Source organism: Calypte anna, chromosome 3, assembly GCF_003957555.1.
Source record: "Calypte anna isolate BGI_N300 chromosome 3, bCalAnn1_v1.p, whole genome shotgun sequence".
Taxonomy (NCBI): Eukaryota; Metazoa; Chordata; class Aves; order Apodiformes; family Trochilidae; genus Calypte; species Calypte anna.
The window spans coordinates 69,181,039-69,206,754 of NC_044246.1; the positions used below are offsets into that span (position 1 = coordinate 69,181,039).

The window sequence follows — 25,716 nt, forward strand, 5'->3', positions numbered from 1 at the left end:
CAGGCATTTTTCAGTGCTGTTTTTCTTATTAAGAACCCTATTGAAATGTAGTTGTTGATCCTGGTACATCCTGCTCTTTGGCTTGAAATGTTGCCCTGCTGGTTCTGGCCTTTTGTTCAGGAATTTTTGTTCATTGTTTATGTGGAAATTTTTGCATAACTTGAACAGTCACTGGACATCCAGCGGTAGTACTGTGTCTTCTCTGATTTACATTTTTTTATGAAATATGACAGCTGTGATGCACATGTAGGTTTGCAGGTATTCTACACAAATCCTCAGTCCCCAGCCTCTTTTAGGCATGTACCAGATCTATCAAATTGCAGTAAAATTCTATTGTTCTTGATCACGCCATTAATATAAAAATTATATATGTATCTATTGTAACCCACTACCAGCAAGCTGGAGAAATAATGGATAACTCCCAATAGTTCTAATTATTTTACAGTGCCTTTTGTATCTTTTTGACCTGCTTCATGATTTCTAAAAATCATGGAATCACTGGTCAAGCTGGAATGAAGGCAATCTGAAAGGACTCAGAGTTAATAGATGTAAACAAAAACAGTGCAACAAGTGTTGCTCTTTTTTTCCATCTGTTTAATTTGGCTTAGCTTCAAACTGACACAGAATGAATTCTGGAAATTCAAAATGCTCCCATCAGCATAGATGTAAGTCAAAGAGAGGTCAGCAAGTAGACAGCATGAGAATTGCTGACCTACATAGGACGAGTTTGAAGTGCCTGTTTGTTGCCCAGCTTGGAATGCCTTCCTAATGACTTGTGATAGTTAAAATGGGCAAGCAAGACTTTTCTGAAAATTTTGGGGTTTAATGTGTCATTTTTTTTCTCTAGGAAACCAATAATGGAACTAATAAAGCAAGACATTTCAAATTCAGGGTAAATTTCTGTCTTTATAATTCCCCCTGTGCAGCCTGCAAGAGGCATCCCATACAAAACTTAAGTCTTTTTAAAAATTTTTTGTAGTTATTATTCTTGGGAAGCCTCATCTGTCCTTCTTACATCTTCATGATAACTCAGAACATGGTATATTGAATATTAAATCATACTGTAGCTTGTGAAATTTGGCTTATTTGATGTCACAGACTGATACTTCTGTGGTGTTTTCAGCAAAGCATAAAGCACCAAGATGATATCCCTTAGAGAATGTATTTTTCACAGCCATGCTGGATGCAGCCCTTGGTTTGATTAACGAGCCTGTTCACTGCAGAGACTGAATAAAAGCCAAGGATTTTGTTCTGATTCTCTTTTAACATAACTTTCTTAACTCAGCTTTCCTGCTGGTGATTTCCAGACAGGATTTGTAAGATTCGGTCAGAAGATGACAGCTGACAGTTACCAGTCATCCAGACTTTCTCTTTCATGTCTTTCACTGAAAGAAGTTCTCCTGAAACTATCCCATCAGCTCTCATTCCATGGACAGGAAGGAGAATGCAGCCTGCTGGGTCTGACCCTGCTTCCTGTCTCTTCAGCAGTTGGGAGCTCTCTCCTGTGATGCTCTTCTTCCCCAGGCAAAGGGTGGAAGGACAGAGGCCATGGATTGAGTAGGAGGGTGTAGGATGGATTAGTGTCTCCCTTCATGGCCCTGCACCTCTACCTCAAACTTTTTAAGGATCCACTTTCTTCCACAGCTCTCAAAAAAGTGGGTTCTCGAAAGACACTGTAATTCAATTTCAGCCACACGTTGCAAAATCTTATGGAAAACCTTCTGATTCTCGGAAGGAGTGAATTTACACCAGACTTCCTCCCATCCGTCTTTTTCTGACAGTTTACAACTGGGGAAGCTACACAAAGCAAAAGTTTGTCAGTAGTTTTTGCTTTTCAGATATCACCTTGGGGCTTTTCCTTTTAATATAGAAGTATGAAAAATGGAATTTTTTTTCTGGTATGACTGAACTTTTCCTAAGCTTCAATTAGCTAACAGAGAATTACTTTTGTTTCAGTTAATGGAGTGGATGCCTGGCTTTGTTGAGTGTTTCAGCCTCATCTTCCATTTTGTATCAAGAACAAATAATCTGCTAGAAAAACTGAAGGAGAGTGATTTACAATAATAATAACAGCGTTAATAGCTTCTCCTTAGCCTTCATCTGTTTCCTAATTGAAAGTAATTAAGGTGCTATGATTCTATAAATAATTAATAATGATATAATTAATTTTCTATCTTTGTTGAGTAATGTTTCCACCATGTGGGAGGAAACTACTTTTCTAGTTAGGCTGATGTTGAATCTCTTGCATTTTAAGTGTTGGGAAGAAGAAAAAAATATCACAAGGACAAGAAAGGAGACAACATTATGGTTAGAAAATAACCACTTGTCTCTAAGAGAATCTCAGAAATGTTTTATATTTTCATGAAAATGCATGTTTTATATTGCCCACAAAAACACAGCATTAAAATAAACAAATTAAGTTTCCTTGCATTAGAAAAGTCCATTTTAATTAGGCTAGTTACATACCTTTTAACAACACCAGTGTCAATTTGTGCTAATGCTACATGACCCATAACTCACGCATCTGAGAAATGCTGCCTTTCCTATTGGAAACGGAACAAAATTTTGCTCCTTTACCGTAAGTTGCGCAGCATGTTGGACAAACAATGTTGTGTGCTCCTCTCTAGAGAATGAAGTACAAACAGCTCCAGATTTTCTTTGGTGATCTCAGAGCCGGCTGAGTAACTGCAGCCTTCCACAGCTCCAAATGCTGACATGCAGGGAGATGAGAGTTTCAGGTATTAAAAGCCTGCTCTGTGATACTGGAGGAGATTAGGTTTTGGAATCCATTCACTGACACAAAGACTGATGCTGCTGTGAAACCCCTGAATTAGCTGAAATCGCATTAAGCATGGACATGCTTACATGTATTCTCTCACATTTAGCCCACTCCCTGTGATGGTGGTTTCTTTGAGCCAGAAACAGACAACTTTCAGGGACTTGGCTTGAAAAGCTGCATGCATTTAACAGCCTCTGTCACATTTTACAAGAGGCTCCAGTCAAGCATTCTTTATACTTGGATTGTCTAGACACTGTGATAAAGTGGGAGATGGCAAGTGGAAGAAAAAGGCCTTGTCATTAATTCACTTTGCACCAAATTCTCCTTACTCTGTGCATTAATGCTGCCAGCAAAAATATAAGGCACCAAAAACCAAACAAAAACTTAAAAAATGGTAATTTGCTAGTTTTCTATCCATGTCATTCCTAGTAATAAGAAAACCCCAAAACATTATATTTATGAAACTACTGGAACATATGTATACCATCTCCTGGTTTATTAATTTTTTTTCAGAATTAATATTTTAGCAATTTTATTTTTGCAGCCAATTCATAGTTCTAAGTTTTAACTCATCAAAATGTAAATGAAGTGTGTAGGGCTGTCTTGTCAGCACTTGTAAGCTGATAAATCTTACCAGATTTCAATGGAGGGTTTTTTCCCAGCTCAGCTGACAGTTTGCAAATGAGCAACAAGAAAACCTCTTTCCCATCACTGTTCTCCCAGATTTCACATTTCATATTATTTTTTTCTTTCATTCTTTCATTTTCTCATCTCCTTTTTCCTGTGTAAACACATGGGAAAAATTGAGAAACAGAGCTGGAAGGGGAAAGGGAGAAGACGATAGAGTTTCAAAGGGGGAGGGTAATGTTACAAGCCAACAAAAGGCTGCTGAGATTCTACTTTAAATAGTAAGGCCTGCATGTCAGTGAACTTTTTCACAGTGAGTAGGGTTATGTTCCAGTATGAGTCCCAGACTCATCCTCCCTCTTGAAGTCTCCCTGCCCTGTCCTTGCTGATAGCAGTGAGATAAGCCATGGCTCCACATGGCCCTTGCCCTCCCTGTGGTCCTGCTTCACTCCCTGGGATTGCTCATAGGGCTTCTTGACTCTAGGGGAGCAGGGAATTCTTCATCTTTTAATGACATCTCCAAACGAAGCACCTCCAGAACCAGACTGTCCTGCTGTTGAAACAGGTAAAAACAGCAGAGATGGAAAATCATGGAATCATAGAATGGTTTGGGTTGGAAGGACCTTAAAGATGATGCAGTTCCAACCCCCCTACATGGGCAGGGACACCCCAACTAAACCAGATTGCTGAAAAGCCACATCCAACCTGGCCCTGAACACTTGCAGGGAGGAGACATCCATGACTTCTTTAGACACCCCCTTCCAGTGTCTCACCACCCTCATACTCAAGAATTTCTTCCTAATGTCTAATCTAAATCTACTGTCTTTCAGCTTCAGAGCATTACTCTTACACTATTACAACTTGCCCTTGTAAGAAGTCCTTCCCCAGCTGTCCTGTAGGCCCCTTCAGGTACTGGAAGGCCACCTTAAGGTCTTCCTGGAACCTTCTCCAGGCTGAACAACCCCAACTCTTTCATGCTGTCTTCACAGGAGAAGTACTCCAGTCCTCTGATCATCTTCATGGCCTTCTTCTGGATTCATTCCAGCAGCTTCATGTCCTTTCTATGTAGGGACCTCCAGAACTGGACACAGAACTCCTGCTGGGGTCTCACAAGACTGGAGGGGGAGAATCATTTGTCTTTAATCATTTGGCTAGCCATGATTCTTTTGATGCAGCCCAGGATATGGTTGGCTTTATTGATATTTGCACAAGAAATTTTTCATAGATGATAAAAAACTGACCAGGGCACCTCATCACCCATCACAGTTCCTGTGGGTTCACCTGGAATCACTTTTGGTCCTGGGAATGGAGAGTCTCATACCTTAGAACAGTACCACACCACCTCTGGGCTGCAAACCCCTTCCCTTCCACCTGCTGTGACAATGGTTTCTTGAGGGATCCCAGCTCATGCCAGCTGTAGCAGCAAGCACAGTCCTAGTTTTTGTTTGTGTGAGGAGACTTAAATGTTTTCATGTGGGAACTCTGCTGGGTGAATGTGGCATCTTGAAGGAAGAAGAGAAATGCAAAAAGGGGACCTTTAGGTTAAGATTAAAGTGAGAGATGATAGACTTGGGCTAATTGGAGACTCAGGGAAACACATGAAAACAGGGCTTGTTTTTCTGAGCAGGCTTGTAGAGTAGCTGAAAGTATCTTCATATTGTAGAAAATAGCCTTCAACAGAAGGCTGTTTTAAACTAGGCAGGTTGTATTTAGGAAGCAGGTATCCAGATTGTGGACTGTCACAGACATGCTGCATAATTTTTCAAGCATTAGCAGAGGAATATGTTTTTCTGAATCCCATGAGTCTGTCAAAACCAATTTCCTGTGTTGATGTTGGGGTAAGGCAAACAAAACAGCCAGCCTGGCAGCAATGGAAAAATTAGGATACTTGAAAAAAGAATAAGCTTTTTATTTGCCCAAAGTTACAGATACTGGTTAAAATGTGAAAAAAATATATGAAAAAAAAATTTTGCTTTTTTTATGTTCTATGATTATTTTTTTTCTGCCTTATTTGTATATTCTGGATTGGATGGCCAATAATAATTCAAATTTTTTCAAATATTTTTCTGTTGTTACTGCTATTCTTGCAGCACCAGTGTTTAGAGGATGTTGTTTGTGTACAGCTTACATGTAACAGTCATGGTACCAGTTAAGATCAAGGGTGCATCCAGACAAGGATCTGATTCCCTAGATTCATCATGCCTAGCTTCAGAAACTCCGGGTTTGTGTCTAGATTCATTTTGAGCCCATAGGAAAGAGTTTGGTAACACACCACATGTATTATAAGATCTTAGACCTGAAAGAGGAAAAGCAATACCAGCTAACAAGACTATTCTTAGGGGGCTGCTTCTGAGGTGGGGCCAGTCACTCTCTGTCTCCCTCCATCTAGATAGAGGTAGGCACCTAAAAATAAAGAGACATTAACCAGGTCCTGGCAGTGCCCTATGAGGATGCTAAATAAGAGGTTACAAGTATGGAAAAACCTAGTGCAGCCTTTTCCAATCTGAATGCTCTCCGTTTCCTCCTGTCCTGGATGTGGACTTGGAGGTGCTCTGCATTTGATGTGTTCATTCCTCTGTGACTCTCTAGTTTCTTGACTGGTGCCTACCTTTGGCTGCCCCTCCATCCACTGCCAGCAGGTTCTACAATTCTGTTGGGTACTGCATGAAAGGGTTTTACTGCTTTCATTTTTATTGTACCATCTGATGAGCTTCCTTTTACTTCCCTGTGCTGTGATATCTATCTGTGTGTTGTGTCTGCTTTTCTGCCTGTAAGGCAGAGCTCCAGCAATGGAAAATGGTGTTATTGCCTTGAGGTGAAGTCAGCTCTTGTGTACCTAGCAAGGTCAAACATGAACTGTGAACTAAGTGCCTCGCTCTGTCTTTCTGGGGTAGACTTGAACATCTCCAGATACACTTTTTGGCTGAGTCCTTTGCCTACCCAGTTGTGCTCTTCTGGCAAAGGGTGAACAAGAGGGGTTTCATCCTCTCCCCATCTCCATGGCAGGGCTGGGCAGAGAGCTGCAGACAGAACCTCCTTCCCCAGGCTTTGATGGGAAACCCCTGTGAAGAAGATTTTGTGTGAGCTTTTCCCAATATGTTGCTGTTTATATTCAAACCACTGTGGGAGTTTTTCAAAGTACTTAACAAGCAGTGAACTTATTTTGATCCTTGTCATATCTGGGTTTGGGGGAGATTTGGTGAACATCGATGTATGAACACTTGTCCTTTCCTTCTTGTCCCAGGATTTTAGATAATGGGCTGTGTGCAATGTAAGGATAAAGAAGCAACAAAACTGACTGATGAGAGGGATGGCAGTTTAACTCAAAGCTCAGGCTACCGCTATGGGACAGATCCCACTCCGCAGCACTATCCCAGCTTTGGTGTGACTTCAATTCCAAACTACAACAACTTCCATGCCACAGGAGGCCAAGGACTGACTGTGTTTGGTGGAGTCAATTCCTCCTCTCATACAGGGACTCTGCGTACAAGAGGAGGAACTGGTGAGTTTTGAAGTCTTCTTCCAGTACTCTCACTGAGTATCAGTCTCAGAATGATGCTTTTGGGAAGAGCTATTTCGTGAAATAGTACAAAGAACTTAAGCTGAGTCTTCAGCCCTACCTTTGCTAACTTACCATTGCTAGTTCACTTGGGGGGTGAGAAAATATGTGTAAGTCCCCAGTTTGTCTGACTGACTGCCTCATCCCTCTACCAGGGAATGGAAAGTGTGGTCTGAGCCATGTCAAATAGTTAAGAGGAAATACTCAGCATAGCTATGTCTAAACCCTTTCTTCAAAACCCCTTTACCTGCATGGGAGCCTCTGCACTGTGTATGGGTAGCAAACCAAGAGGACTGATGGTTCTACAAGCTGCAGGCAATGGAATCCCACTGGCTCCATAAAAACATAGGGAACAGAAGGGTTGTCCAAAAAGTGGGAGGCTTCTTTTTGTTCAGCCTGGAGAAGAGAAGGCTCTGATACCTCATAGCAGCCTTCGAATACATGAAGAGGGCCTAAAAGAAAGCTTGGGAAGGACTTTTTACAAAGGCTTGTGGTAACAGGACAAGGGGCTTTAAACTGGAAGAGAAGAGATTTAGGTTAAACATTAGAAAGAAATTCTTCACTGTGCCAGTGGTGAGACACTGGAACAGGTTGCTCAGAGAAGCTGTGGATTCCCCTGCCCTGGAAGTGTTCAAGGCCAGGTTGAATGGGGCTTTGAGCAACCTGGTGTAGTGGGAGGTATCTCTGCCCATACTCGGGGTTTGAACTAGATGATCTTGAAGGTCCCTTCCAACCCAAACCATTCTGTGATCCTATGATTCAGTTTATGTTGTTCCTCAAGTACTGGAGTAGCTTACATTTGGTTAGCCACCTTATTTCTTGAGGCTCCTTTGCCTCCTGTTTTTTGTGATACAGTCACAAATCTTTTTCTTTAGGTGTAACTCTTTTTGTGGCGCTTTACGACTATGAAGCAAGAACGGAAGATGACTTGAGTTTTCACAAAGGAGAAAAATTTCAAATACTTAACAGCTCGTAAGTTTTCAGATTGGGAATATGCTTTTTAATATTTTTAAACTTATAATGTTGACAATAACATTTGCCTGCTTATGTTATTAGTAAAATCTAATGTCCTGTATTCAAAACATGTAGGGGTTTTACTCTATGCTTACTTACACATCTTTGCATTTAGATTACTTTATAAAAGTGCTTTATTATTGGAAAAAAAAAAAACAAAAAACCACGTGCATCTTTACATCAAAAATAAGTGTTAGATCGTGTGATTCACTACTTACATTTCACAGTAAACTCTCATTCACAAAAGGTACCAGCTCTGTCCTTTACCAGTAGTCACAGATTTCGGCAGAGAATGTTCTAACATTTTTTGCAATCTTCTGCAAGTATCTCTACACAGGAACAAGCTAAAAACTGATTCACAAAACAGACATTACCCAGACTTGGTACCAAGTTTAAAAGATTGGGTTTTTTAAAAGGTAGGTGATACAGTTAGAACATGCTTGGAAGATCAGTTAACTGTACTGCATTTGGCTTGAAAACCACAATTCTGTCTTGAAAATTATCAAATTAAAATTAATTTTCTTAGCTTCCCATAGAAAAAAATCCCTTAGCAATTTAAAAATAACATCTAAAACTTACTGTGCTACTGACCTATATCTGAACATCTTGTAATTTTTGGCTAAGTTGAAGGCTCTATTTTATGTTCAGTGTTGCTATCATGTAGAAAATGAGGTAAAAATGGGTTAACAACCAAGTATGTCACTTTCTAGAGGCTTTGTGGTACTTCTCTCATCTATTTTTCTTACACGTTGTGACAATGAGGCAAATTTATCCCTAGTGCAGCTCCTGTTAATTTTAATAGAACTCCAGGGTTGGAGTTGGCTCAGTGTGAATTGAAGTTAAAAAAATAATCAGGTAATTCTGTAGAATATTCCATGAAGCCATGAAGCTGAAGAGCTTTGATGTAGATGAAAGCATAGAAACTTTGGTTACAACTTGTAAAGGGAGCAGCAGTTTAAAAACCTCTCTACTTGTAAATTAGCACTTGGGAAAAAAAAGCCTTTTTTGTTCACATTGCCTGCTGCTTTCCTAACCTTGCACAAACTATACCGTAACTTGAAACAAGTTCAATGGATTATAAATTTCTTACACACGAAAGGTGATGAAGTCAGGAGGTGCTCACCAGGACTTGTGGAACAATCGCACTTAAAGTTGGTAGGACAGAGAAATTCCACCATGTGTGGGCAGTTGTAGGACATGCATTTTTAAGCAGGCAATTATTGCCTGGAGGAAGGTTTTCTAACAAAAAATAAAACAAAACAAGCATCCACTGATTATCTTGGAGGATTATAGAAGCTCAGTTCCCATCGTAGTCAGCTCTGTCTGCTTATAAACACGGACTTAACCACACTCCTAGAGTACTAACAGCCTGGCTGGAAATCTCCAGAAAGCAGCTTTTCTGTGAGAACGCTTCCTCTCTTAACTTACCTCAGAAATTACATGAAAGAAGCCTATCTGCCAGTGCTGCTTGCAACCAGAAAGCACATATGTGCCTAAAACTACTTTGTGTGTAGTTTTTTTTTTGCAGGGTTTGGATTTTTTTAAGCTCTTAATAAACGAAATTTGATTTACTCTTTGTATTAAAAGTTTTAGACAGCAGTACCTGAAATGATATACAGAGGCTGTGCCTGGGATTTGAAATCAGACATTATATATCCCAAGGGCAACCTGGGGGAAAGAAGCACCTGCAGGAGTGGTTCAGAGCAGAGCCTGACTTCAGGATTCATAAACACTCAGCCACCCCCTGCATCCTCACCACCACTCCCGCACACCCTGGCTAACACCATTTGCTATTTTTCTTCTGCCTCGGTTGTGTGTCTAAAATTGAGCTTTGAAAAAAGGTCTACAGTCCTCCTCTTTTTTGGCAATGCTTTGAGAGATTCAAGCTTATCTGTCAAAGCAGAGGGGGTTGTTCCTGGTGTTCATGGATGGGACTGGTCTTCTTCCTCCCTAGATATGATAAAATACCTCCATCTAGTGGACTGTGTGCACAGTAAGAAGAAATGTAGTGGTAAAAATTATCAACCACAGTATGGCATAATCTCTCAGAAATATTCTACAACAACATATAGGGGAAAGGGATAGCACTTCAGCTGGTAAAATTAGGGACACCAACAGACAGGGCCATTTGTCTGACATACGAATGCACACAAGGTGTATTAAAATAGTGTCAGCTGCCAGCCCCTAAAGAAGATACTTGTTCTTCACTTTTTTAAACTGTAGAATTTGAATCCTCCTTTCTGACTAATCACAATTGTTTTCTAGTTGTTTTGCATCTACTTCAAACTTTTAAAGACAGGGTAGTTGAAAATTTAAAGTAAGATCTCACCTTGACACAACCTTCCCTGTATAATAGCTTATACAATGATTTCTGTATCTACTTGCTTACAGAAGAGGCTATCTTCTCTGGCCACGTTTGACAATAGTGTTTTATTTAGTGAACATGTCTCTGTTTTGCAGAGAGGAGAACTGAGAAAATACTTCTAAGCAATCGTAGAAATCTTTCAAATAGAAATAGAAAAGAGAATACTTAGTAGTAGTGGTAGGAGTTAAACATCATTGAATCTAGTGCTGAGAAATTGCTAAATCCCAAATCATTGCATCCTGTAAAAAGCTGAGAAATAAACTTCTCTTAAAGCTGTGCGTTCTACAGCAACATACGTTGTTTGAAGGGCAGTACCATGTCCTGTGTGACAAAAAAATTATGCCAAGCCTTTGGAGCACTGCCATAAGGTGGTCCTAAATGAACTTCTTCATATTTAAATGTTGTAGAAGGCAGGTTTTTTCTCAGTATTTGCAAATGCAGCTGAGACCTTTGCTGCTTCAGAGATACCTCCTCAAGGTGGCCAGAAGAGGGAATCTTGGACAATGAAGTGTGATCCTTAAGAGACATCTAGAACTCCATTGTGATAGATGGCTTTTTGATGCTTTTGGGCATCAGATTAATTATCCCTGTAGAAAATTATCCATGAATGTGACAGTGTTCAGCTTGGCAGTTTTTCTATAAGCTCTCTCAAGGGTCTGTATTAGAAAAATTACTATGGAGACAGATTTCAATACCCTAGTGCAAATCCTGTCCTCACCAAACCTGATTTCACTGGGTTGCTATTCCTATTTATGCTTTACATTTGAAAGGCTGCATTAGTAATCACTGCTGAAATAATAATAGGTCTAATAGATTATTTGGGTTTCAATGCAGAAGCACACTGGTGATAAAGAGATGAATTGCTGTGGCTTCATAGGCCATGCAGATGCAGGTGCTGTTAGCAGAGTCAGATAATTGTCTTTACAGATGTGTCTTGCTCTCACTTCCCTTCTTCACTTCTTTCTCTGCAGGGAAGGAGACTGGTGGGAGGCCCGGTCCTTGACAACAGGAGAAACTGGTTACATTCCCAGCAATTATGTGGCTCCAGTCGATTCCATCCAAGCAGAGGAGTATGTTTTCTTTTTCTTGTAAAGACCCATTAGTGCTGTATTTGAAGGAGGTTTGAGGAGTTGGTTTTGACTAATTGCAGCAATTTTTCAAATTACTTACATTATTTTTATTTCAGTTCCTAACTGCTCTGATAAATAATTAGGTAATTAGTAACAAAAGCACAAGCTCAGTGCTTTTTCAATGTCAAAACAAAGAAAAAAACCTAAAGGAACATGGGTTTGCTTCCTTTATTTGAGTGTCAGCTAATTTCAACCTTAAATTGAAAGGTGTCCTTGCTTTTCCTGAACCAACTTGTTAAAATATTTGGAGTCAATTAGTGTGCAGACTCTCTGAAACAGGACATGTTGTATCAACAGATACCTACCAATAGGTAGGATGCCTGCAACACATACAGCAGGCAGCATTTTGAGGATGTATCTATGCAAAAAAATGGAGTGCTGTGTGTATCCATGCTATTTTCAGTATAAAACATACACTGGAAGAGCATATATATCTGAGCAGATACTACTGTAGTCTGTACTTCAAGTTGTGCTTTTTGTACTGTTTACTTCAGGAAAGTAAAAAGTTACCAAAAGTCTGAAAGGTTTATACAGCCATGGTTAACTGGTTGTATCTGGTTTCTCTTCTCTAGCTGTGCTGCACAAAAAGTTAGTACTACTGCACCACTATGGGAGTCAATTATGTAGTTTATAGCAACATCTGTAATAAAACCCCTTCTTTTTAGCAACGATGCACTTTTCTGCTCTTTTTCTTGTCTGTCCCTTCCCCCTGCCAAGTCTTCTTCTGTCTATTTTGATAAGACACCAAAGAAGCATTCTCAGCATCTATTGATTATAGGCTTAACCCTAAGTGCTGCTGCACAACATATGCAACATCTACTACACAGCTTTTCACTTTACCTTCCCACCACAATAAAAAAGACACAGTGTGACAAAAATGGTTAAATATACTTGATTAACTGTAGTTTCTACAAATAATTTTCCATGTCTAAGCTCTGTGACATTACCTAGTAATCCTATATAGCATTTGTATCACTATTTCTGGTGTTTCCCTAAGGTGGTACTTTGGCAAACTTGGCCGAAAAGATGCTGAGAGGCAGCTGTTGTCTTTTGGAAACCCCAGAGGTACCTTCCTGATCCGGGAAAGTGAAACTACCAAAGGTAGGCTGGCCAAGGTTATTATGACCATAAATGAGAAGATACATGAGAAAAATCGTGCTAAGTTTGTGAAATACTGTTTTCAATGGTATGAAGGTAGAGATAAGTGTCATCTTGTGGGTATACGTGCTAGGGAATTAGATGTCTGAGGTCTTAGGGTGAGTGTTCAAAGCAGAGAAGAAGCCAAGTGCAACCCATGCCATGCCTAACCCATGGTTTCTGCAGTGTAAGTCATGCACAGAGTGTTCTGCTGTCACACTCAGAACACAGCACTGTCTCTCTCAGTACCTGTGCTGAGGCTCCTACTTTTGCAGTCGAGATGGGTGGAGGGTAACTCCTCAGAAGAGCAGCTACAGAGCTCCTGGAGGGTACATCCTGGTGTCCACATTCAGGTCCAGTCACAGGCAGCTGCCATACTGTGATCAGATTCTGGGAATCTCCAGTCTAGTTTGGTGATAATTACTGCTTATTTCTGAACACACAGAATATTTGAACTTTCTTGGCTTGGAAGATGTAAGATAAGATTTGAGAGGGAGGAATGAAGTGCTGATTATTATTTTGTGATTTTTTTGCCTTTCTATTTTGGAATGCTGGATCTCTGCAGAGAAGGGGAAAAAAAAGATGTAACCATTTTTAACTATTAGATTAACAGTAAAATTACTTGAATATATTCCTAATTAATATATTCATAAAGTATTCAACTGCATCCATTCTGTTGAAGTCAAGTGGAAGGATGTATTCTCCTCCTTCTCTCTAAAAATATTGGAGAAATTCCATTTTTCTTGGTGGGTGCTCTCTTTGCTTTTACATTTTTGAGGCCTGTCAACATCTTCAAAGCTTCACATGTATGAGAAGATCTCTCTAACTCAGAGAACTACTGCGTAGAAAATCTGCAACTAAGTGAAACCAAACCTGGCTATTTCTCAATTAACCAGCACTCCAAAACAATAGCTGTGGGAAGCATAAATCACTAGAATTAATTCCCTGTAAGTTCTGAAGTGTAATAATGGTTCATGTAATTAAAACATTGACTTGTCAGTGCTTTGATCAGAGAACACTGTCAGCTAGAGTTAGCATGCAAAGTGGCTGGAGTCACAGCTGGTAAAGGGGCTTAGAGAGAGAGAAGCACTACATCCCACTCCTCTCTGCCTGACCTATCTTCAGATGCTGTAATCTAAAATTTCAAGTTTTATTTTTGACTCGTGCAGTCACTGGATTCTTCCCGCCTTGCCCATAACTCTGAGGTCTACATGTGAGGCAAGATCTGTGCAGACATGCTGTTGCTTTAGACAGCTATTTTCCCATCTTGTCACCGCACAGCTTCACCATACCTTATGTCTCACCAGGAGCAAGGCAGGCTTCAAATTGCTCTTTTTTCTGCAAATAGCTTCCACCTGTTTGTTTTCACCAACAGTTGTTGTGATGTGTTGGAAGAGCAGGACTTCATTCCACTCTGGGCTAAGTTTGAAAACTCACACATGTAAGCAGGCATAGATCCTCAAAACAAACACAGCACTGTTTCCCCAAGCCACCTTATCAGTTTAGTCTGTTTTGACTGGTTTTTATCCAGTGATAGGGATTATGTTTTGCGGGGCTGTTTACTTAGCTAAGTCAGGGCTTTTTTCTAGGTTTTCTTCCGAGACACAAAAGCATTGGGGAAATGGAGTAATCCATTATGGATGGATTTACAGCAGGCAGATTAATGCCTTTGCAGAGGAACTCAAGGCTTTCTACATCTTCAGGCTAAGTTTGCATCAAAGCCATTGGGAAAAAACAAACATGCGTGGGTTTTGTCAAAAATGCCCATTTCCCTTCTCATCCCTGTAGTGTTTCAGTATGTTGTTAGAAGAAAACAGAGAGAGCTTGTTGTGCATGAGAGAGAAAAAAGTCAGCTGGGAGGGATGGAATGGTGCATTTTTCCATAAGTCTTCTCAAAAGGCCTTCTTTCAGCTAGTCATCTTGGGCTTGAGGCAGGAATTGTTTTGTGACCTAGAATCGTCCCTTCTGCTTTAAATAATAACAATAATAAAATTAATCAGGATCATGTTAAAAGTATCATCATGGATGAGTTCAGCATGAACTTAACCTCCCTTGATCATGTTTGCCTTCTCTTCTTACTTCCAAAATAAATCATATGGAGCTGGCTTTTCATTTTTTTCAGTGCCTGACTATCTAGATACTTTGGCAGCTCTTGTCTGTGTAATTTTTCACCTGGTTTCAATCTCCACCCTCCAAAAGCAGTCTGGGTTTAGGTTTATTTTTTTAAAAAATTCATTAATATGATATATTGCAATGTCGTATTTTATCCAATTTTTATTATGTATAGCTGTTATATTTGCATTTATCATCAGGTAATAATGAATAGCATAAATAACCAACAGCCCAAATTAATGAATAATGAAATCCATCTCGGTTCTTGTTTTTGTCCAGATTTGAACTAAAGCTCCAGTCCTGCAACTTGATCTGAGGTCACTGGGGGTCCACAGAGGGCCACCCACACAGCTCTGATTGCAGACCTGGAGCCACAGATTGTTTACATTTTCCTAAAGAATCTAAAATAGTGACCAGATAGGCAGGGAGCGTGACTAAAGAAAATACAGCTGCTGCCAATGGATCAAAACTCAAAAGTGCAGAGGTGGAGAACGCTGCCTGGAAAATTTTAAAAGTAGGCTGACACTGCACATCCCAGAGTGGAGGTAGAAAGCATGCACAAGATATGCTTGCAAATCCCCAAAAAAAGCTTTGAACTCCTGGTTGGGAGAGATGTAGTTACTCAGTGGGAGAACTTCAGAAAAATACAGTAAAGAAACAGTATTTTCCTACACTGAGAAAGAAAAATTCTGTCACTCCTCTCAGGGTGTCTCCCATTCGCATAAACCAGAATCATCTGTGGAAGAGCTGGCTCTTTTCCTGCTATTTAGAGGGCAAACAACAGGGAATTCAAGAAGTCCTTGGAGTCAGGGTGGAGATATTTTGTACACTGCATCCCCCTTGGCTCTGAGCCACTCAGCAGTGTGACCTGTTGCAGGTTAATGTGGTCAGAGAAACTTCTTCCTGGAGAAACACCCAGGAAAGACAACTTACACCAGGAATCTCAGCTACCTAACTGGGGTGTGTCTGTGTGTCTTTAAACCATTTTTCTTAGCTGAAGGTGGGTCTGGAGCATGTGAACCTGCCCGGTGTTTTGAAAAGAACACTGACTTGGGATTAGTGGCAGTCGGTGCTCTTTGTTATAATACCTGTAGGAAATCACTTTGCTTTTCATGTTGTCCAGAATTCTCTGCCAGTGATCCTTTCCTGCCCTTAGCTGACATACCAGGTTACCAGTGAAAGCAGCTCAGACTTCCTGCCAGTTATCTACAGGGTTTTTCTTTTTTCTCTTAATGTCTGAATTACCTTTGGGTAAACACAAAATTCATCCTAGCCATGAGTGAAGACTTGTCTCCCTCACTGTCTTTGAAATGGCCCTGCATTTGCTCAGAAACTTCACTGTGCTTTACAACATGGCTTTTCTTGTGACACACCAGAGAGCCAGTGTGTGCCACTGCATGTGGAACAGGAAGGTGTTTCAAATGAAGATGCCTGAATTATGCAGTTCCCCACATAGGTGACCAAGCTCCCTTTACAGTCAGCAGGAAGCTGGCACCATAACACTCATGGAAGCCAGGCTCGGATTCAGCTGCCCCAGCAGCACCAGAAGGCTGGCACCTAAATTAAGCCCATAGCCCATCTGCAGATAGCCCTAGCTGCACCTAAAATTAGCTGTGTACCCCAATCCAGCCCCTCAGCTGAGTGAGGTTCCTTTACCCAGCCGTGAGCATCCAGAGCCATTTGAAATTCCTGCAGGGTATCCATGTGAATGAAACCAAGTGACAGCCTGTGGGAAGACTGCCAAGCAGGATGTCCTGGCGCATCTCACGTGGCACTTAACCCCTGTGTTTGGGCATCTGAATCCCACCAGTAAGCTCTAAAGCTCCAACATGGATTTGGCAAGTGAAACATGCAGTTCTTACAGATGTCATGGTGTGCAGTCTTGGTGTGGTACCACCTGCCAAAGACTGGGACATACAAAATATGCTAATCTGGTTGTTCAATGTTTGTGAAGGAGTTTGGGATCTGTCTGGGTAAAACCACTGCACATACATAAAGTCATTATCTCCAGTACTTCCTATAAAAATCTTGATATTTACCACCCAGTGGCATTTACCTAAAGTGTAGTATTTGCAGTGTAATCTGACACTTAGAATAGGAAAAGTCAATTTAACAACCTGAAGCAGTAAATGTTAAAATGTGAGTTTTCATTTACACAGAAGTCCTGATTTCTTCCTAGAAAAGTGTGAGAAGGACATGGTGTGAACATCACAGGATATATTTGATACTTATTTCATTGTGTTAGATTCACTTGGTTGGGGTTTTTTCCCAAGGTGCAGTAAGCATTGTTGGAAACAATTTCTCTTTCCCTTAATAATAACTGACCAGCACACCAAAATCTTTGTGTCTAAAAGCTGCTTACCATTTTCTATTTCTCCTTGTCTTGGAACAGGTGCCTATTCCCTGTCTATTCGAGACTGGGATGATATGAAAGGAGATCATGTCAAACATTATAAGATTCGTAAACTTGACAATGGTGGATATTATATCACAACTCGGGCACAATTTGAAACCCTCCAGCAGCTGGTTCAGCATTATTCAGGTAATTTTTACAGATAATACATGGCACTCTGAAGTATTTAAAAACTGAACTGTTTTCTGCCGAGCTGATATATGTGTAAGATGCCCTAAAGAGTCATTTCAGCTATGTCTCTTGGTTGTTGTAATGCATCTTCTGTTATCCCATTCCCACTACAGTTTAAAATGGCTTCGAGTGCCATTCACAGTGTACAGCAGCAGAGCTTTTAAAAGCTAGAGCTCTACTGAGGTAAAGGCTTTGCCTTCTTTCCCTCTTCTAAGCAAACAGAATTCCTGAATTTGACTTGCATGTCTCAAAGCATCCATTCCCTGTGCATAGGCAAGTGCTAATATGTGCTGTTTTGTAGCACACCATTGCTAATAAAGCAAATAGGGAATTGCACCGTGGGATTCAGTCACCTAAAGCAATGACCAAAAGGCTCACATATATTACTTGACTCGAATTATCCTACTGGATTTGAGTTCAATGTGCAAAGTATTAATATTTAAATTGTAATATGTCCAATTTTAAAAATAAATATAACAAGGTGGATATTTCCTTATGTGCTTCTTTGCACTATTTGTATTCACCCACCAAGCTCTCTTCTCTTTTTTGTTTTGTTTTTTTTTTAATTCCTGTGGTTAAAATGTGGCATGCACTATTCAAGTGCACTCTGCTGTCATTGGTGATTGATGTACAACAAACACAACATTGAATCCCTCAGACCTCTGCAAAGGACATGTATTTCTTACATAGAAGACTGAGATGCTTCTCTCCATCATTTTTAAAACAGAAATTCATATTTTAAATTATTTTGCTTTTTATTTTTTCCTTACTTTAGCTTTTCATAATATTAACAGATGACCTCAAATGCTCACTGCTCCAAAAATTTCATTATTTTTACTTGGGAAATCAACTTCTCTGCGGGTTGTTTTTTCTGTATTCTTTGTATTCTGTCTGCTGTATTCTTATGCTATTCATACTACACATCTGGCTGTCTTCTCCACCCAGCTCCTGATGGGTATATGCTGCCTGGGAGAATTCCTAATTGTTTCTGGTGACTCTACATTATAAACTAAGCTAAATAATTTCTAAAAACTCACATGTAAGGGACATAATTTTCAACCACACTATACCAGCTGGTATATGTTAACTTTTAGTGGTCAGATCACTTGGGTGGTGCATTCTCCATGCACAGATGCAGGAACAAATAGGACTGGAAGCAGACATTTCTGTGCAGCACAAAGGCATAGTAAGATCCAGGCAGGGTATCTCATGAGGGCATAGTAGAGACCCACACTGCACAGGTTTCCCCTGTGGTCTCCCAGGCTCAGGTGGGCACAGGAACCCTCATTCCATGCCAGTCCCAGCTGACTCGAAACCTTAAAAGACTGCATCCACTCTGCAATCTGGATCATGAGAGGTAGATTAGCACAACACCTTGTGAGATCCTAGATTTACTTGTAGGGAGAGCTCAAAGGTGCCCAGATGACTCCATAAAGATCAGCATCATTCCTAAAGAGCCAGGCTGAGTGGCTCTTCAGTGCTTTCACAGCAGGACAGGAGTGCCCTGCAGCTCACCCATCAGTTTTCATCCCATAGCTCCAAGGTCCAGGCTCCAAGACCCCTCCTGTCCAAGCAGCTGGAAACCAGGCTACCCAGGTAGACAGTGTGTAGTTTGTCTCCTCTAAGCAGTCCTGGGTCAGGAGCCAGCAGTACAAAGTGCACCTTTGTGCAGACACAGCTCAGGTATCCCTGTGCTGGGTTCCCATTACACTGCTGGGTACCCCTGTTACTCACACATCCCTCTTATCCCTTCTTACCTGGGTAATAAAGTTATCTGCAGTGTCTGGATTTTACAGATGAGATTTACAAATGAAAAAATACTGAGAGCCCCAGGGTGTCCTGACCTCAGACTGAAGCACATCTGAAGTTGAAGCAACATTCACCTGAAACCCAACAGCTGTCCTGTCAAGCATAAGCTCTTGGGCATGCAGCCTGGGCTGCTCTGGACCACCAGCATGCCAAGCTTATTTTTTCCATTAAAGGAAACAAGGAGTTCTTAAAAACCTCCAGTTTCTATCTGCAGCTGTCCAAACTCATAAGGAAGTTTTCCAGATACAACCCAGATTTTCAGTAGTCCCTATCCTAATGTTCCTATAAGAACCTCTTGGCATAAGGCAGGCCAACCAGTCAGCAAATCTTCCTTGTGGTGTGGTCCTTGTCATCGTGCTACAGGAGACACAATGAGGTTGATGTCAGGGTGTCCATAGGGATGTCCCCACCACTCCTAAGTGCTGAGGAGGTAGAGCTTAGTGTTGCCAGGAGCTTCATTGCTTGCCCACCCTGTGATGCTGAAACAAACTGTTCACATACTGAGGAAAAAAAAGAAAAACATGCACAGGAGAATAAAGATGTTTGAGTCTGAAATACAACTGCAGTTCCCCACCTTGTTCTGCTCTGCTGCACGTGTTTTAAGATACAAGCGGCTGTGCAAGCTTTATGTTGTAGTCTGCTTTGTGCAGCATAGTATATTACACAGCAATATGTGTGTATATATGCATACTTTATATCTATATCTGGGTTTACTCCTGCTAAAATATACTGTGACTGTTGTCAGTTCACTCTTCTGTGAAGCTTTGGAAGCAATAAGTATGATGAATCTGCCCCAAGTGATGTAGGACTAACTGCCTACACTAATCAGGATCTGCTTTAGAGAGAATGGCAGAAAAAGTTTTTTACAAGTCACCTACAAAAACACCTTTTTACAGAGTGGACTATACAGACTACCTTTTTGAAGGCTACCTAGAAAAAAAAAAAGGCAAAAAAGTCTGCCAAGTTTTCATGGCTGTGATTTTTAGAAAAGGGGCATCTTTTTTGTTCTTCTTGTTCACAGTACAGAAACAATTCAGCTTGTGATTTACAGATCATTTTTTTAAAGTTATACTGTACTATAGTATACCAGTCACTTGTGAAGTTGTTGTAGTGCAATACTCAGGGAAAACCTGAGTCTTAAGAGAAACCATTGGTGGTCACCTTCCATTTCAGGCTATGGAATCAGAGACTAAAATATTTCCTGTTCTGTCTCAAATGAGTATGTTTCAGTGTTCATTTTCTAATCTTCCAGGATGCTTTGTGGTATGCAACTAACAGCTGTTGTGAGTAGCATTGTTTTTATGCTTACTGTTTTTGTTTCATGTCACACTTTTTTTTCTTTCCTCTCCTTTGCTGTTGGCTTCACTTCTGGCTCCATCAGAGAGAGCTGCAGGTCTTTGCTGCCGCTTAGTAGTCCCCTGTCATAAAGGAATGCCAAGGCTTACTGATCTGTCTGTCAAAACCAAAGATGTCTGGGAAATTCCACGAGAATCCCTACAGTTGATCAAGAGACTGGGAAATGGGCAGTTTGGGGAAGTATGGATGGGTATGGAGCATAATAATTATTCTAAAATAGCTCTCTGTGTGGGGATTACAAGATGGAAGGTGAAAACTGAGGACACTGTGACCCACAAGGAAAAAAAAAAAAAAAAGAATAAAGCTCGGACTGTTAGGAAAAATGCCTTTGGAATTAGGTCTTCGACTTTGAGATTCTTTAATGTTCAGCTTTCACTGTTATTGATGGCAAAAGAAAGCTGAAATTCCATGTTTCCTTGGAAGGTTTGATCTTGACAAATTACCACTGTCTTAATAATAAATCAAGGCTCACACAGTAATCTATTAATTAGACCAAGGAGCCTTTTTCTGCAAGCTAACAAAAAAGTCTATACCTTCAGCTTCCAAAAATCAGTGTTTGCAAATGAATTTTCATGCAGCACTGAGAAGACAAGTCACCTTCCATCTTTCTCAATGCATGCATAATTTTGGATTATAAGTGTGTTTTTTTTATTAATTTCCTCTCCTATAGAGAAAGCTGATGGTTTGTGTTTTAACTTAACTGTGATTGCTACGAATAATACCCCACAAACTGTTGGATTGGCTAAAGATGCATGGGAAGTTGCACGTGATTCATTATTTCTGGAACAGAAGCTTGGGCAGGGGTGTTTCGCTGAAGTGTGGCGTGGTAAGGCAGAGAATATATTTTGCTTTGGATGGATCTTTTAAGACCCTCTTGGCAGAAATAAACATTTCAAGTTGAAATCTTAAAGCTAAAAGATAAAAAAGATAAAAATAGTATGAAATGGTAGCCTATATCTCCTAAACCAGCCAGACCTAAATGCAGTAATCCATAGGGAAACATTCTTTCACTTCTACCCACTGATATGAGAGAGTAGGGGATTAAACTTCCTTAATTGCATTTCATTTATTTGGGTGACTACACAATTGCTAGATGTTAAAATAGGAGTGATGCTACACTTGTAAGGCAGAATGGCTAACCAGAACTTAATCTGGTAATCATTTTTATTTCCTCGTGTGTTTTAGCCCTGATGTTATCTGGCCCTGAAAGTGCTCTCCCAGTTTAAAAATAATGGCAAGTACCTCAACTTGATATTGTCAAGCTAGCTTTCCCATGCATCCACTTCTTTAAGTCTCTTTTTGAAATCTGGATGAGCTGCAGAACCCCATAGGTCTGTCTAGAGACCAGGGACGAGAGATGCAAGACTTGCCCAGCCCAGTTGAACCCCCACTTTGAAGAGTGGAAATATTGGCATTTTCCAAATCCACTGAAATTGTTTTCTGCACACTTGCAAATTTCATTACTGCCCCCCTCTATGGCTCTTCTTTTAATTACTATAAAACAATAACAATTTATAACATACATAAATCTTAGTATGGCTATAGTATGGAAACACAATATAGTGGCCATTTAATGAGATGTGAGCTCAATTTTGGATGCCATTTAATGAGATGTGAGCTCAATTTTAATGAGATGTGAGCTCAAATTTGCATTCTGCAAATCCTCTTTAAAACAACCAATTCAAATAAGGAATCACTCTATGTTGTTTCTTCAGAAAAACGAAATGGTGGAGCAGTTTGGTCATTCTTTTTGTTCCAGTGACACAAAAGTATGTACATGCAAAATAACCAGCAGGCTCTCCTGGGTTCTTGCAGCTGTTTTCCATTGCAAAACTACAGAAAGTAGCATGGCATCAAGTCTGTGCAATTTATAGAGTTTATAGACTAGAAATACAGATATTTACACAATTTCACAGATTTATAGTTGGCCTTTTGCAAAGAAAGTTACCTATGTTTTCTGTTAGCATCCCCAGAAAACTGCATTTCTGCCTTCTTGATCTCCATATTGAATGCATGTAAGAGTTTCAATTTGATGGTAATATTTAGTCCTCAGTTTTGTATCCCATGGATCTTAAGTTGATACAATAAGCTAAAGTAATGAGTGCAATTTAAAAACAAAACAAAACAAAACAAAACCCAACAAACCACACCTGTGAGAAATAAGGTGCCAAATACCACTACCAAATATCTGTCAGAAACACAAAAATTAGTATTACAATTATGACATTGTGTTTCTTACAATAATGTATAGTAAAAACATGTTAAAAGTCCTGTAGCATTTCCAAACTGAAATATCTTAACACAGTAAAAAATTATTTTTAAATTCATTAAGTAGTAACTAACTACATATGGGAGGAATTCAGAGGGAAGTCTATGCTAATTTTTTATTAGACAGAAGCGTACCAAACCACAACAAGAAAATTTAACAAACTGAAATCTGGCTGAGAGGATAAGTTAACCTTTTTTGGCTTATTTTTGTTTTTTTAAATGGAGAAATTAATAAAAGCATTTAAAAATAGAACTGCTGAAAAAACTTCATGGTCATAGAATAAGTATGGGGATTTTTATTAAAGCAATGCAAACAGATAATACACCATTAATCCTGTTAACACACCAGGTAAAATCCTAGTTTACTAATGTCAGTGACATAAACCCTGGTGCCCATGAAACGAGGGTTTCATTCCTGGTTCAAATAATTGGCAGCATCTCTGTGATGTGGCTGTGATCAACAGCCTGCTGTGGTCCAGAGCCTCAGTGTCTCCAGATAGAACACACACTCCCTTTCACCCATCAAAAAAGATTTTGGCTGCCTTGCTTGAAATTAGGAGGTGAAACTTCATCCTTCCCAGCTCACAAGCTCTCATTTGAAGAACTGAGTGAAACGAAGACCTCAAGAGTCCTCCTCAAGCACACAGGGACAGTGGTGATGGTAACTCAAGACAATGCTTCACCACTGGTAGAGAGATGTGGCAGCACCTGGCACTGAACTGGCAGAAGAAAATCAAGTGAAAACCGAACTTGCACTGCACACCTTTGGTTAACATGTACCTCATGCCCCCCTCAGACAGCATTGCCATGTGTCACTGAGGGGATTGCCCTAAAAGTGAGGGACACCACAAGCAGTGGTGCCCCTGTGTCTCCTCCCCTGACCTCAGCTGGGCAAGGTGGCAGCTGGGACCCAACCACTTGCACAAAACCCAATCCAGCTCATTTTATGCTCTGGCAGGTTGCAAAAGCTCATGATGAAGTTATTTTGGCTTAACCAGTTCCCAGGCAGCAGCTGAGCCCTGGTATCTGTTAGTATGCTTTTAACAAAGGCAAACCAGGCTTATTTTACATATAATCTTTTTTGCTGATATCTTAATTTACAGAAACTAGATCTGAGTCTGAGTCCTCATGTACTACATAGGCCTGCTGCTATCCTCATGCTTAAGTACAGAGGAGTAATTTTTACCCAATGTCATTAATTCCTGAAGTCATTTAGTATTGTTCTGTCTTACTACACAGCAGCTCCAATATCAACAGATCACAGATCCCATTCAAAGCCATTTTAGCCCTGTCTCTGGAGCTGAGTTCTGGCAAGTTTGGGGAAGGAACAATCATAAGGCATTAGAAAAGTGATATTTCTGCCCATTTTAACATTCTTCCCTTGTCTCCCACCCCTTCCAAAAAAACAAAACAAAACAAAACAAACAAAAAAACAAAAAAAAAAAACCAAAAACCAAAAACTATCAACATAGGCAGGTGTTTTGTTTGGGTTTTTTTTTCTTTCCAGTCCTCCTTCTCCCCCTTGCAAATACCTGAGTGAAGCCCTACCTCTTGTGGGATACCCTGAGTCAGCCTTCCCCAGCTCTCTCCAGGTCTTTCTGCAGGCTTTCAGGTGTTACAGAAGGCTTGGTAGATGATGGCTGAAAAATTATGCAACTTGTCCATTTCAGTGCTGACCACAAGTAAAGAACAAAGTGAACTGAACAGGAACCACCTCATCTTCAATCAGCCACTGCTGGGCTTCTGGGGGTGAGGAGGGGAAGGGAAAAGATGCATTTCAGTTTGGAAACACACCTGTGTTTCTCAAATGAAATCAATTCAGAATTTGTTTATTGGGAGTTTTTCTTAGGATATATTTTTTCTTCTGACTTAGAACAACACCAAACAGTCAAAATGTCTTGCAAATGGAAAGTTCTGGTTTTAACCAGTTTTGTAATCCAAATCTATGACTGAAGCTGCGCTGCTGCCTGTATCAGTTCTGTGAATGCATGAGGATGGGTCTCAGCAGTCCCACGTTTCTTACTCAGGGAAGGTTTCTGTGGACATCAGTGGAAGCATTGCCTGAGTAGAACAACAGCAACTGTGCCCCAGTGCCAATGGGGGTATTATTTTTCAGTATAATAGAAAAAAAGTAAAATATGTGGGAGGTGTGGGAGGAATATAATGATAAGGCAACATAGGCAACATTGGAAGTCTCATCTTTAAAAAATAATTATATTAAGTGTCCTTGCTAGTTTAGTCCTTGGTTACATTAGACATCAGGCAGAAAAAGGAACAGAAAATGTTTAATCTAACTAAGTATCTGTGCTTTTAGGTACATGGAATGGAAATACTAAAGTGGCTATCAAGACCCTGAAGCCTGGCACTATGTCTCCAGAATCCTTCTTAGAGGAAGCCCAAATCATGAAGAAGCTAAAGCATGACAAATTGGTTCAACTTTATGCTGTGGTATCTGAGGAACCTATCTATATTGTCACGGAGTACATGAGCAAAGGTGAAGCCAGAGCTGCTGCCCTTGATAAAAAAACATTCTTTTTTTTTTTTGTTAATGCTCCTTGAGGATCCAGAGGGAGGTGCACTGTGAAGCATGAATAGTGTGTCAGGAAAGAGAGAGGGAACAGAAAGCTTAATTCACCTCTGGCTTCAGAAGAATTATGAGTTCAGCTCTGAACTGGGCCCAAAACCTGAAATCGAAGAGATGTACAAAGAAAATCTGGCAAGGGGGGAAAGCAGAAGTTGGTTCAGTCTAAGTGCTTCCAACTGCATCATCATCTAAACTTCACTGACAAGTGGAGATTTGCATTTTCTAGGTTTGAATTATATTACATGCTGCTTCCCAAGATCCTAGATTTTCCTGGCGCCAGAGAGTTCATATCTGGCATCTACTTTCAGTGTTTACTTGTCAGCCTAAGATTTCTGTTTCTTCTTTTAGCAATCCTGAGTTGTGTCACATGCACTTCACTCTCAGATCACAGC

General features: G+C 40.3%; 1 protein-coding gene across 8 annotated transcripts in view; it reads left to right on the forward strand.

Moving 5' to 3' along the window:
- Nucleotides 1-25,716, forward strand: part of FYN (FYN proto-oncogene, Src family tyrosine kinase) — a 140,241-nt gene that overhangs the window by 93,052 nt on the left and 21,473 nt on the right. For 6 of the 8 annotated variants that reach the window (XM_030447632.1, XM_030447633.1, XM_030447636.1 and 3 more), the window contains 7 exons: nt 6,651-6,908; nt 7,841-7,937; nt 11,316-11,414; nt 12,472-12,575; nt 17,116-17,265; nt 20,498-20,662; nt 25,055-25,234. In XM_030447632.1, coding sequence (XP_030303492.1) covers nt 6,662-6,908; nt 7,841-7,937; nt 11,316-11,414; nt 12,472-12,575; nt 17,116-17,265; nt 20,498-20,662; nt 25,055-25,234 — 1,042 coding nt within the window. In that variant the 5' untranslated portion in view covers nt 6,651-6,661. Of the gene's footprint in view, nt 1-6,650; nt 6,909-7,840; nt 7,938-11,315; nt 11,415-12,471; nt 12,576-17,115; nt 17,266-20,497; nt 20,663-21,142; nt 21,299-25,054; nt 25,235-25,716 lie in introns of all 8 variants that reach the window. The other 2 variants (XM_030447638.1, XM_030447639.1) reach the window with 2 other exon arrangements.